General features: G+C 42.5%; 1 protein-coding gene across 23 annotated transcripts in view; it reads right to left on the bottom strand.

Moving 5' to 3' along the window:
- The window catches only part of WNK1 (WNK lysine deficient protein kinase 1), a 162,046-nt gene extending 150,112 nt beyond the window's left edge, over positions 1-11,934 (bottom strand). For all 23 annotated transcript variants that reach the window (XM_058744105.1, XM_058744109.1, XM_058744108.1 and 20 more), the window contains exon 1: positions 11,037-11,934. In XM_058744105.1, coding sequence (XP_058600088.1) covers positions 11,037-11,798 — 762 coding nt within the window. In that variant the 5' untranslated portion in view covers positions 11,799-11,934. The remainder of the gene's footprint in view (positions 1-11,036) is intronic.
- Between the last annotated feature and the right edge of the window lie 1,835 nt (positions 11,935-13,769).

Genomic DNA, 13,769 nt, shown 5'->3' with positions numbered 1-13,769 from the left:
TGAGTTAGTTTCCTCAAATATAAAATTAAGAATATATTTTCCTTGGGGTGCCTGGGTGGCTCAGTCGGTTAAGCATCCAACTTCAGCTCAGGTCATGATCTCGCGGTTTGTGGGTTCAAGGCCCACACTGGGCTCTGTGCTGACAGCTGGGAGTGGGGAGCCGGGAGCCTGGAGCCTGCTTTGGAGAGAGGGAGGGAGAGAGAAAGTGAGGGAGAGAGGAAGGGAGGGAGAGAGGAAGGGAGGGAGAGAGGGAGGGAGGGAGGGAGAGGGAGGGGGGGAGAGGGTGAGAGGGAGAGAGGGAGAGAGGGAGAGAGGGAGAGAGGGAGAGAGGGAGAGAGAGAGTCTGCCTGCCCCTCCCCGGCTTGTGCTCGGCTCTCTCAAAAATAAACAAAAAAGAAAATATCTTCCTTGTACTATTGTGTACTATGTAGTACTATGTACTACTTCCTTGTACCATTTAATTATGGGCATGGTACTGTGCCTGTCACAAAAAAGAGCTCTTACTAGCTAGCTATTAGTAATTATCAATATATTTCTAGATTAATTAACAAGGAACACTTTGCAAAAAAGGCCTTAGGAAGTTATGCAGTATTTAGGGTTTTTGTTGTAGAATGGTCCATTTTTACCACATCCTAGAAACAGTAGAGTAATTCAGGATATTTCTTGCAATAAAAATTTATTTGAAATCTGGCTGTTTCCTCAAGAGACACACAAAGATGGTCATTTCAGAGAGATGGCTCACTTATAAAGTATGTATCACCACACTATTATGTAAATAAATATAACATGCAAGCCAGAGATTATAGGAAAGAAGCAAACTTTGTTTAACCAGGACATTATTCTCAATGCATAAGTGAATATTCTGGATACCAGTTGATAAATTGCATGGTGTATGAAAACTTACTTAGATTAAATGTAACTATCCACAAAGAATAACCAAAACTAAAACAACTAATTAGCTTAGGACAGACCCTTAGGATGGATACTAAGGCAGAATAAGCAGACAAAAAAGAGATACTGAGGCAGAGAAAACAGACAAAATACTGTATTTCAATGCTTTAACTTTTGAAGACCTTTCCTTGCTTATCTATCCATCTCATCCTTGATCATGCCTTCTACTTAGCCAATCTTTCTTGCCCCGTACTCATTCAAACTTGTCTAAAGAAATGGCCTAGTCTTCCTACTGTCTCTAGTTCTTAACCTCCCTCAGCCATTCCCTTAAATCCACTGCAAATTTCCTATTCTGAAACTGTAGGATCACCAAATATCTGGAGCAAATGTGACATAATGTTTATCTTTGTTAATTCTGCATGTATATGTGTTGTTTGTGATAGCATCCTTTGTACATCTTTTCAAAAAAAGGATGGCTATTTTTACTTTATTAATACAGAACACATTTTAAAAATATGTAACTTAAGTTATAAAAGCACCACACTGTATATTCTTTATAGTATATAAATTATACCTCAATCAAGCTATTAAAAACAAAAAAAAAAAAAACCCACACACAATTCAACCCAAGATCTACATACAGCACATTCCAAAAGAAATTCCCACAATGATGGAAATGTTCTTTATGCCATCTAATATGGGAGGCACGCATGGCTTCTGAGCACTTGAAATGTGGCTAGTGCAACTGAAACACACAGTTTTTAAAACTTATTTCATTTTAATTAAGTTAAATAACCATAGGAGGCTAGTGAACAGTACATAAATCTAGGATGTTACCAGTGTTATATCTACCCCTACTCACTTCTCTCTTAGATAAGTGCAAATTTTGTTGTTAATGACTTAACAGTCAAATGCAATAAACGATTTCAAAAGCCTAACTAATCTCTACAATTCTTTTTTAGTCCTTCTAAAATATATTCTCCAAAATTACTACTATGCAAATTGAACTTCTCTGCTATATTCCTTTCTTAAAATGTTATTACCTTGATAGGGGTACATGGGTGGCTGTTGGTTAAGTGTCCAACTTCAACCCAGCCCAGGTCATGATCTCGTGGTTCGTGAGTTCCAGCCCCACGTCAAGCTCTGGGCTGACAGCTCAGGGCCTGGAGCCTGCATCAGATTCTGTCTCCCTCTCTTTCTGCCCCTCCCTCACTCATGCTCTGTCTCTCTCTCAAAAATAAATAAACATTAAAAAACTTTTTTTTAAATGTTATTCCCTTGAGGGGCGCCTGGGTGGCTCGGTCAGTTGAGCGTCCGACTTCGGCTCAGGTCATGATCTCGCGGTCTGTGAGTTTGAGCCCCGCGTCAGGCTCTGTGCTGACAGCTCAGAGCCTGGAGCCTGTTTCAGATTCTGTGTCTCCCTCTCTCTCTGCCCCTCCCCTGTTCACGCTCTGTCTCTCTCTGTCTCAAAAATAAATAAACGTTAAAAAAAAAAAATTAAATGTTATTCCCTTGATATTGCCATTCTTCTATTTAGTCTAACCCCTGGGTTCTTTCTTTCCTTTGCCCACCCATTTTGCCCTGGGAAAATTATTCTCCTGTCTCGTCCTCTCTCCCTCCCTCCCTCCCTCCTTCCCTCTCTCTCTATGTATGTATGTGTGTATATATATATATAATGTATATATATCCCCTCCTTAGATGAATTCATTTACTTGCATTATTTCAGCTATGACTAACACAGACATTTGGGAATCTACAGTTGTATCCTGGACCTATGCTTTGAGCTTCAATAATATATCCAAATGCCTACTGAACTTCTTCACGGAGGTTTCACAAGTACCTCAGACTTAACATGTCAAATTGATATATCTCCACAGGCTTTCCCCTCCCCCCAAGAACAAAACCCGTAATTCTTTCTTATTCCCTCCCTCACCTGACAGCACAATCATCTATCCCCACCCTTTTATCTCCTTCATTTTTCCTCCAAATTGCCAATTCATCACTAAATCCTAGATATTTTATCTCCTAAATATTTAAAGATTATACTCCTCTACTTCTGCCCTCATTCAGGCCATAGAAATCTCATGCTCATACCCCTAACTAAACTCTACATATCCTTTGTACTCCTTAAGTCCACTCTCCACAATTACCACTAGGCAAATCTACCTAACTTCTTTGCTTAAAATTCTTTAGTTACTCTCCACTGCCTATACCTGAGTATTTGTGTGGGAGGGGTGTGTGAAGTATTCAAAGAGCATGTAAATATAAATATAATAATGATATCTAGAAATTCTTCAGCATGTTAAAGAGATGATCTATTGCATTTCTCAAAGTGACCTTAATCCACAATGACCTACCAGTCCAAGTAAGGAGAGTATCCACAAAGATATACCAGGTTATTTAGCTCAAAACTATTAGCCATTAAGATGATCTTGTCATTATTCCAAAGAAACTTTTACTTCTATTAAGAGAAAATGTACATATTAATAATGATTTGATTTACTAATTAGTTTTACCTCTCACTGTTTGGTTTATATATTAGTTTGTGTTTGATTAACATAAGACCATCCACCATGCACATACTGACAAAAAAAGACATCTGTCTCTGAGAAGCTGAACTTTGGCTACATAAAAGGCAATTATTTCTACAGAAATAATTAGTGTGGCTCTTCTTAACTAACCTGAATATGATGATTATATCAAGTAGATTTCTAAACACTCTTTCTTAAATTATTATTTTTTTAATGTTTATTTTTGAGAGAGAGACAGACAGAGTGCAAGTGGGGGAGGAGCAGAGAGAGACGGAGACAACAGAATCCGAAGCAGGCTCCAGGCTCTGAGGCTGTCAGCACAAAGCCCAACATGGGGCTCGAACTACTGGACCGCAGATTTCTTAAGAAAGCTTAAATTCATAGAGAAACTGTATTATTTGCTTGTGATGACAAACAGCTTAACTGAGGATTCTTTTCCGAAAATCATTAAACACATTCATTTAGTATAGCACACTTAATATGTCTATCTTGAAATGCTAAGATTCAAGTCGCAATACCAACAAGTAAATTCTTGGGGCACCTGGGTGGCTCAGTCAGTTAAGTAGCTGACTTCAGCTCAGGTCATGATCTCACGGTCTGTAGGTTCGAGCCCCGCGTCAGGCTCTGTGCTGGCAGCTCAGAGCCTGGAGCCTGCTTCTGATTCTGTGTCTCCCTCTCTCTCTGCCCCTCCCCTGCTTGTTCTCTGTCTCTTTCTCTCTCAAATAATAAAGATTAAAAAAAAAAAAAAGTAAAAAAAAAAAAAGTAAATTCTTTATGAAAGCCCATCTGAAAAATCTAAATTAATATAAACTAAGGTGGAGATATGATCAATTAAGTCAATCACAAACAAAACCAAGCAAATTACTGACATCTTTCCTCTCATGTAGAAAGAATCAATAACCAACCTTTTAAAAACTACACACAAAATTGAGTCGGTCACATGATAAAGGCACAATCCTCTCCCAAATGAAAACATTCTTAAAAAGAGCTTCTGGCGGGGCGCCTAGGTGGCTCAGTCAGTTGGGCCTCTGACTTCGGCTCAGGTCATGATCTTACGGTTCGCGGGTTCGAGCCCCACGTCAGGCTCTCTGCTGACAACTCAGAGCCTGGGGTCTGCTTGGGATTCTGTGTCTCCCTCTCTCAGCCTCTCCCACACTTATGCCGTGTCTGTCTCTCAAAAACGAATAAACATTAAAAAAAATTTTTTTTATAGAAGAGCTTCTGGGGGCGCCTGGGTGGCTCAGTCGGTTGGGTGTCCGACTTCAGCTCAGGTCACGATCTCGCGGTCCGTGAGTTCGAGCCCCGCGTCGGGCTCTGGGCTGATGGATCAGAGCCTGGAGCCTGCTTCCGATTCTGTGTCTCCCTCTCTCTCTGCCCCTCCCCCGTTCATGCTCTGTCTCTCTCTATGTCTCTCTGTCCCAAAAATAAATAAACGTTAAAAATAAAATAAAATAAAATAAAATAAAATAAAATAAAATAAAATAAAATAAAATAAAGAAGAGCTTCTGGCAATTTCTCTTCAGTCTGAAAAGCTGCTCCCCTGTCTTAAGATTTAATACAATTCCTAAAGTAAGAGCCAAAAAGTTCTTAAAACCCAACTTTAACTAAGAAGTTTAAAATATTCAACCAATTTGTAATAAGCAATAACTTATGGCCTTTCAAATTGGATTTTTTTAAGCACCATCATCCTTTTATTGTCTATAACACTTTACAGTTTTCAAGCACCTTCACATAGTTTTCCAGTTATCTTCAACAATCCAGTTAAGTCATGTTACTAATAAGTCAGCATTACAGATTAAGTTCCTTACTCAGGTCAGATAACTGAATAACACAGAACCCAAATGTTCTGCCTTCGAAGTCTTTTCCATTATATGGTATTGTATTATACTACAGTAAACTCTCCAAATACAAGATTAGAGAATCAGCTGTGGACCAAAGAGAGGAAAGTATGGAGAAAACATCCCTGAGATCTACAACTATTTTTAACTTAGAAAAGAATATAGTATTTATTAAAGTATATTGAGAATGAACTTATACCTTCAAAGAGCTCAACGACTAGTGAAGTAAACAAAGAATATAAACAACTTCTAATCAATCTGAAGAATACTGTAAGAATGATCCCAAAAGGAAAAAGATCTTAGCAAATTCTGGAGGGCAGTAATTCAGAAAGGCTGGCATTTGAGAAAGTGACAGGTCATGAAATTACAAAGTAAGGCAGAAGACAGGTAAAGCTAAAGAATTTCAAAGCACTGATAACAACATGTTCAACCCCAAAGTTCCCCCTGTAAGAGTGAGAGCCAACAGTAAAGAGTTTTGCTACATGATTTTTCTTTTTTTTTTTATTTTTTTTTTTCAACGTTTTTTTATTTATTTTTGGGACAGAGAGAGACAGAGCATGAACGGGGGAGGGGCAGAGAGAGAGGGAGACACAGAATCGGAAACAGGCTCCAGGCTCCGAGCCATCAGCCCAGAGCCTGACGCGGGGCTCGAACTCACGGACCGCGAGATCGTGACCTGGCTGAAGTCGGACGCTTAACCGACTGCGCCACCCAGGCGCCCCTGCTACATGATTTTTCAAATCAAACAAAATGTTCACGGATATCCTCAAAAAGCGTAAAGAGATGCTGTATCATCACAGTTAATACTTATGTGCCAGGTCCTCCCACAAATGTTTTACATTTATATTAATTCATTTAATTGTCACAACAACTCTATAAAGTAGGTACTCTTATTACACTCCATTTTATCGATAGGAAATTGGCCCAAAGTTGCCCAAGGTGACACAATCATTAGCTGAGTCAGGATTTGAATTCAAGCAGTTCTTTTTTTTTTTTCCAGGCAGTTCTTATTTACTATATTATACTGCAGAAAAATAATGCCCACTTCAAATCTAAATTCAGGCGGTGCATGTTAAGTCTCACATATTTCTGCACACTACAGTGGTCCTGTTAAAAAAAGGAAAAAAAAGAAAAGAAAACCAAAAAAAATCCTCAAATAGGGGCACCTGGGTGGCTCTGTCAGTTAAGCGTCTGACTTGTGATTTCGGCTCAGGTCATGATGGACCTCAGTTCGTGAGATTGAGACCTGCATGGGGTTCTGAGCAGGCAGTGCAGAAGCATGCTTGGAATTCCCTTTCTCTGCCCCTCCCCTGCTCACACACTCTCTCTCTCTCAAAATAAATAAACTTAAAAAAAAAAAACTCAAATAAAATGCAAGATGCTAAAAATAAAGAACTGATACAGCAAAACCTAATAACTATTAATGAATTTTTTCATGTTATACTATCATTTTCAGAAATTATAATTTGAGCATAACTACTCTTGCTACTTTTACAGCTTCATTTAAAAAATCTTAAATCTATATTAGAAAATCCAAATAACAGCTTTAGAATGATTTCTGAAAATGAGAGCCCAGTTTTAGTTGAATGTTTCCAAAGAGATTAAGTAGAATGACTTTCAAATGACCAGGATCATGCACTAAAACCTGAATGTCAAGAAATGAACTCAACCACCAGATAATAAGAGTCCCCATCTGTTTGTTTTTTTAATGTTTATTTATTTTGAGAGAGAGACAGACAGAGTGTGAGCAGGGGAAGGGCAGAGAGGGGGGGGGGGGGGGGGGAGACACAGAATTCGAAGCAGGCTCCAGGCTCCGAGCTGGCAGCACAGAGCCCCATGTGGGGGCTCGAACTCACAAGCTGTGAGATCATGACCTGAGCCAAAGTCAGCTGCTTAACTGACTGAGCCATCCAGGCGCCCCAGTCCCCATTTGTTTTTGACAAAAACAATCTTCCACTAGGAACAACTGTGATACTTAAGATGAGAAAAAAGGTAAATAACAGAAAAGGAAAACATTCAAACCCCAAAGATTAAGTAAGAAATATCACTGAAAAGTCAACCTAAATATAATTCTCAACACCTGTACCACAAAGGTTACTTCCTACAGCAATAAATTTACATACATTTTAAAGCGTATCTTACCTAACAAAATTATCTTGTCTTTAATTCTATTCTGTATTATTAGAAGGGAAAAGGATTACTTCAAACAAGTTACCAATCATTCTTTAATTTGCATAACAGCTACATTTGTGTTATCTCAATTTTGTTTATACTCATCAGTTACTCTGAGGCTTTAAAACAAACAAAACTCCAAAGACTATTCCCTGAAATCTTGTTCCTGGGACTGAAAATTACTGCAGATTTTCATCCTGAAAAACACGGAATTTGGCACAAATGTAAAAAAGGGCAAAAAAAAAAAAATCAATATTCAAGTGGAAGATTCAGTTCAATAGGTTATTTTAAGAACTAAAGCAAAGAAATGTTATGGTTTCTTAATCACAAACCACATCACATTTCTGCAGCATTGCTAAACTTTTCATAAAACATTAATAACACCTGTATCAACTATACTTCAGCTTAAAAAAAAAAAAAAAAAGAAAATTAAGTCCAAAAAAAACTCATCACATACTCATGATACTCATGATGAGACATAAGCCTTAATTTACCAAAAAAAAAAAAAAAAAAAGAAAAGAAAAAAAGCCAGATAAAGCCAGCACTAAGTACACTGGAGCTTGACCAAGATTTATGATTTGACCTCCCCTTCCAAGTAGATCTGGAAACAATCTTATCAGAATATAAAGTGAATATATCAAGTTACCAAGCGAACTCTATTTAGAAGCAATTTGGGGAGAAAAGTACTTAAAGTAACCAAAATCATTCACAAATCTATGTATAAATACATTTTCTTTAAAAAAGTTATGCTACATTTCTTAAAAAACCAAGATGTCTCTACAGAAAAGCAATAAACTCTGCAAAGTTGGGCAATAACATTTTCTGACCAAGGCAACAGAGTACTAAAATTAAGGCATGTTATTTGCCTAATAAAATCAAGTAAAGAAATCTGCAGCTTAAAAGATCAGTTATCAGCTAAGATCCTGTGGTATCAAAGTATTACCTAGTATTATTTATTAGGAATTGATACTTGCATACTGTGACTCTTAAAATTAGCTTGATAGAAACAAGTTTGATTTATATACCACATTCACCCATTCTCTATCCTAAAAAGCCTATTTGTACATTTAAATTGATAAAACCAATACTCTAAACCAAATCTGACAGCGACTTCCACACCAAAATACAACTGCTTCATTTGAGATGTACTAATTAGCCACCTACTAAACTACAAAAGCTTTAACATTTCCCAAATCATTAGATCCTAACCAGTTTAAATTTTATTCTTTACCAATCTATGCAAGTCATCTACCTGCTCCATGATTTCAGGCTATTTATCAAATAAGTAGCTGGGCAGAATAACCTAAGATTTCTTCCAATTTTAATACACTATTTAACAACTGAATACAGAATTTCTGTCTTCCTCCAGAAAAATATGTACGTTAGAAGTATACATTTAGTGAAAAAGGCTTTCCTTTCTTCCCAATGCTTTAGTAATCCTTTAATTTGTATCCAAAAACGAAAACTCAAAACTAACCTAATGAATAAGTTATTAGGTAAATGTACTGATCAAAAAACCAAAAATACTGTATAAAACATCCTGGGGCTAGAAAAATCATATTTTAAAAAACAAAATGAAAAATTGCATAAACAGAGTCAAATGACATAAGGAAGTTTCTAAACCAGGGTACCACTCAGTGAACTAGGATTTGGTTCTGCAGCCAAATCCTTAACTGATTTAAAAATAAGATGGTGATATTATATATAAGGATATCAGATATTCTTTAATTTGACCATGCCCATGTCTAGACAGAGAACAAAAATCCAAAAAGCCATGAGTTCAAAGAAAAACTGAGAGGACAAAATTATTATGACATTAGGCAAATTGAGTTTTTTTCCACTGTATCATTAGTTCCAAGATAAACTATCAAAAGATTACCATTGATTAAGGAAAACACAATTATATTCTGAGAAGTCTTGAAGGTTAAATAATTGAAACTAACAAAATTAGTCCATAAAGTGATCAACGTTTACTTGGGTCCAGTCTTAAGAAAGTAAGGTAACTAATTAAAAAAAATATGTATTCAAAAGGTACCTATTCAAATATAAAACCATAACAGAAGAATAAAATCCAGGATCAACAGTAATAGGCACCCCTTGTACAAGAGAAAAGTGTCTGTATGTAGAGAATAAACGGAATTTTTGCCTGTAAACCAAAAGGAATCAGACTTAAGTTTCTGAGGATGATCAACAGGAATAAAGTCATAGTTTGACAAGATTTTTTTTTTAAAGCTGCACCCTTTCCGATACAAATCACCATAAAACTGAGTTCCTTTTATTTCACAATGCCTTAGAAGTTCTACACCATTTATGTAAAACTTAAGAAATTATTATGTTCCTAAAGAAGTTGTCAGTTTTTAAGTTCACCTCCTTCCACATGTTAACTTCCCTTCACATTTGATATGGCCTTGGTCATTTGGAAAGTGACATTCAAAGGGTTAAGTATTAACATATTAGTTAATGGATAAAATAAACTTCTAGATTATTGTTATTTTCATATCCTATTTTGGTCCATTTTTTTGACGAGAAGAATATGGATAACAGGCATTTTCATGTATAATGTATCTAACTTTTTCATTCAGTGGAACTCTGCTTCTTCCAATAACCTATGTTCACTTCCGGACGAGGAGAACATTCAAGCAAGCTGCTGTAGGTCAAGCAACAAGTTACCCAAACCTAGCTATTTAAACCTAGAATATATCTGTCAACCAGAATGACACACCATGATTTACCCCATGAAAACCTCTCTGAGAGGTTAAAAGCAAAGCACCGTGAGTCCTTTAGACTCTCGTAAAAGTTTGGCTTAAAAACCTTTCATAACAAGTTTAAAATAACAATAGTGACATTACAACTCTAAAAGCACTTCTATAATTGTACATGGGTTCTTGTACTGTTCACTGTATAGAGAACGGACTGAAGACATACTAGTTTTAATTAACACTGTCAGATAACTGCCAGCTACCAAAAGGCTTAAGCTTCATTCGGTGGGACAATATCAAACACTTACTGTACCTTTCTAGTCCCGAGGCATTTATTCAGAGAAGAAAATCTTTTTTATATAGTTTATACTAAATGCCTGTGCAATCACCAACTAGGATATATCCAAAGTAAGGTCATTCGTGAACAAGGTCGTTCTTATTTTAAAAGTAGAGCCTGATGTCAGGGATGGAAACGCGCATGTAACACACCAGGAGCTCAACAGTGCAGAGCCTCTGATGAGATGGAAATGCACAAGGCAAGAAGACTCTGTACTTTCCTAATTCAGAAACTTTCCCACTAATTCCGAGTTTCCTGCCAGACACTAAAACAATAACAAGTAGGTAATGCATTTGTACTCAGATGATTTTCATCACTCCCTCTCCAGTATCAAATCTCTTTGGCTACCAATAATTCTTACCCTACGTCGGGTACCCTAGGTACATGCACAAATTCTAGTTTCTATCTCTTGCAAAGTTGGTACTCCTCGCCCCGCCCCGCCCCGCCCCGCCCCCAGCCCCCGAGCGAACAGTTAGATAATGACTTGTAAAGGATGAATTCGATAAACTGGCTTAACCAAGCCAAATTTAGATCCAAACCACCGAAAGATAAAGAAGTGGGGCTATACCTGCAGTTCACACCAGGCGACCTCCACAGTAGTTTCAGTGTCGAGACCTTTGTAGACGGTCTTAAAGGAGCCTCGGCCAATCTCGATGTCGAATTTGAGAAAGCGGCCATCGTTGGACATTCCCACGGCCTTGGTCTCCAGCTCTTCGATGTCATCCTGTTGCTGGCTCCGTTCCTCCTGTGGTTCCTTGGCGCTGCCGCCGCCGCCGCTGCCACTTCTGGCCGACGGAGGCTCCTCTTTGCTCCCCACATGGTTGGGCTGGGAAACTTGGCGGTCTCTGCCGGTACTGCTGGGGGCGGTCGCGGCTACAGCGCCCGCGCCGGCTGGCTCCCCGGGGGCGGCAGCGGCGGGAGGCAGCTGGGCTACCTGGGCAGCGGCGGTGGCGGTCAGGGTCTCCTCGCGGTGGGGCTCCGGCGGGGTGCTCTGCGGAGCCGCCGTGGAGACGGCGGGCTGGGGGAGAGAAAGGGGAAGGCCGGGCAGTTCCAGCGCAGTGGCGTTGGAGTCGCAGATGACGCTGCGGCGGAAGAAGCGGTGCTCAGTGGTGGTAGTGGTGGCGGCCGCGCCACGGCTGTCCTTGTCCATAGTGTGGCGGCGACGCCGGTACTCCTCTGTCCGGCCAGTTCCGGCGTCGGGCCCCGCGCTGCCCAGTTTCTCCCCCACCGAGGAATCGGAGCTGGAGCCATTCTTGGGGGAAGGCGCCGGCGGCGAGAGGAACAAGGAGCTCGGAGTGCTGCTCTGCTTCTCTGAGGCGCCGCCAGACATGGTCGGTCCGCTGGAGCGAGGCGAGCGGGCTCGAACTCGTGAAGGAAGAGAAGGCGAGGGGCCGAGCCCGAGGAGCGGCGGCGGTGTGCGGGTCCGCTGCGACTGCTCCCGCCGCCGGCGGGTTCGGATCCACCTGGACGGCCGACTCCTCACTCAGCACTGACGAGCCGCCCCGAAGGAGACGCGGGCCCCTGGGCCCAGTTGCGGCGGCTGATACGGCTCACGAGGCGGGCTCGTCGGAGGGCGATCGAGGAGCTGAGCCACGGGGGTTAGCGCCTCACGGTCCGCATCCATCCTGCGGCGAGAGACGGCCGGGAAGGCTGGAGCAGCGGAGGCGCCGCAGTCATGAGGGGCAGGGCAAGGGGCCGGCACCAAGTCGAAGCGGATGCGGCGGATGCGGCGGCGGCTCCAGCTCCCCGCCGCCGCCGCCGCTGCCGCTTCCCGAGCTGGGCGGGCTAGGCCCCGGGGGCGGCGGCAACGCGAGGAACGGACGGGCGCGGACTCCCGAGCGGTGGCAGCCCCACAGCCGAAGAGAGTGGGAGGGGCAGAGGAAGGCGAGGGAGGGCCGGCCGGGGGCTCCCGGTCAATCGGTCGCCTCCTCCCACACGCGCCCCCAGCTAGGGGGACCAGTCTCACAAGGCGCCCATCAACCGGACGGGAAGGGCCGACGCCTCGAAGCCTCGGTGCCTGAGGAGCGGGCCCCCCCTTCCCCGAGGCCTCCCCGCCCGCCCCGGGCCTGGCAAACCCTCGTCTCCTCCCGGGCCGGTGCCGGGGGCTGACGGAGGGAGGGAACGGTGGGGAGGGGAGGGCCGCTCACCGCGGGGCCCGAGCTCCGCTGCTTCTCTGGGCCGAGAGTAGAGGAGACCGAGAGGACTGGGTGAAGGGGGTTAGGGAGAGGAAAGAGTAGTCACCCCCACCGGGCGCCTTCTGTCACCGAAGATGGGGGCGCAGAGTGGCCGAGTGTGAAGAGCCGCGTCCGCCGGGGAAACTCTCCGCGCTAAATGGCGCCGGGCGTCTGAAGCCTCCACACAGCCCGCTCGGACCCCGCCCCCCGCCGCCCGGGGCGCCCCACCCCCACCCCGCTCTCGGGGCTCTCGCGCAGGCGTGCTAGTACCGAGGCTCCCTGGGACTTGTAGTTTGGGCATTAGAAGGATGAAAGGGACTGAGGACGAGGGAGCCTACGACTCCCGTGATGCTCTGTGGTTGCCTTACCCTGATGCCTCATGGGAGTTGTAGTTTTCTTTGGAAACCGCCCCTTCTGGAAGGCTGATGGGAGCGTCTCGGTGGGTCGCTAAACCCCATCCTTAAGTCAACGCTAGCTAGGAAAATCATTATTTAGGGTTTAATTTGCGGGAAAGGGGAAGGAAGAAAAAAATGAAGAGGGAAGCAGGACGAGAGGAGAGACTTCCATCATGCTCCGTTGAGGCGAGAGAGAGCTAAGAGGTTGCCATGCAATGAAGGATGATCTGTTGTTCATCTTTAATGGAGAGAGCCGCAGTAGCGTTGACTGTAGGGGTGTGGGGGTGGAGGAGGAAAGCAAAGCAAAGAGAACTAGAACCTGAGCTCAGAAAGCCGGAGGGGCTGAAGACTCCCTCTGTGGGGTCAAAGAAACTTTGTGAAGATTGTGCATGGGATTAATATTGGTTAAATGCGTTGGGGAAGGAGACGGGGAGTATTACCTCTTATCCTCTTCCCTTCCATAGCCATTAAGGCCACATTCTCAGTTCCAGCTCCAAGACAGATATTCTGATTCTCAAAGACGGGCTGCTCTCCTGAAAGCCAGGATTCATAGCGAATCCTTTGCTTTGCCAGAAAAATACTAACGGTGCGGTGGAGGGGAGAATCCGAGAAAAGATACAGATCTTTGCGTCTTTTACCACAAACTTGGGAGAGCTGAGTTGACTTTTGCCTATGTAGTCGGTTGAGCTTAATTTCCATCTTTCGTTTGCTTGGAGGCTTAGTAAAACAACA

Source organism: Neofelis nebulosa, chromosome 8 (assembly GCF_028018385.1).
Source record: "Neofelis nebulosa isolate mNeoNeb1 chromosome 8, mNeoNeb1.pri, whole genome shotgun sequence".
Classification (NCBI taxonomy): Eukaryota; Metazoa; Chordata; class Mammalia; order Carnivora; family Felidae; genus Neofelis; species Neofelis nebulosa.
The sequence above is the reverse complement of the archived record's forward strand: the minus strand, read 5'-3'. Positions and strand labels throughout refer to the sequence as shown.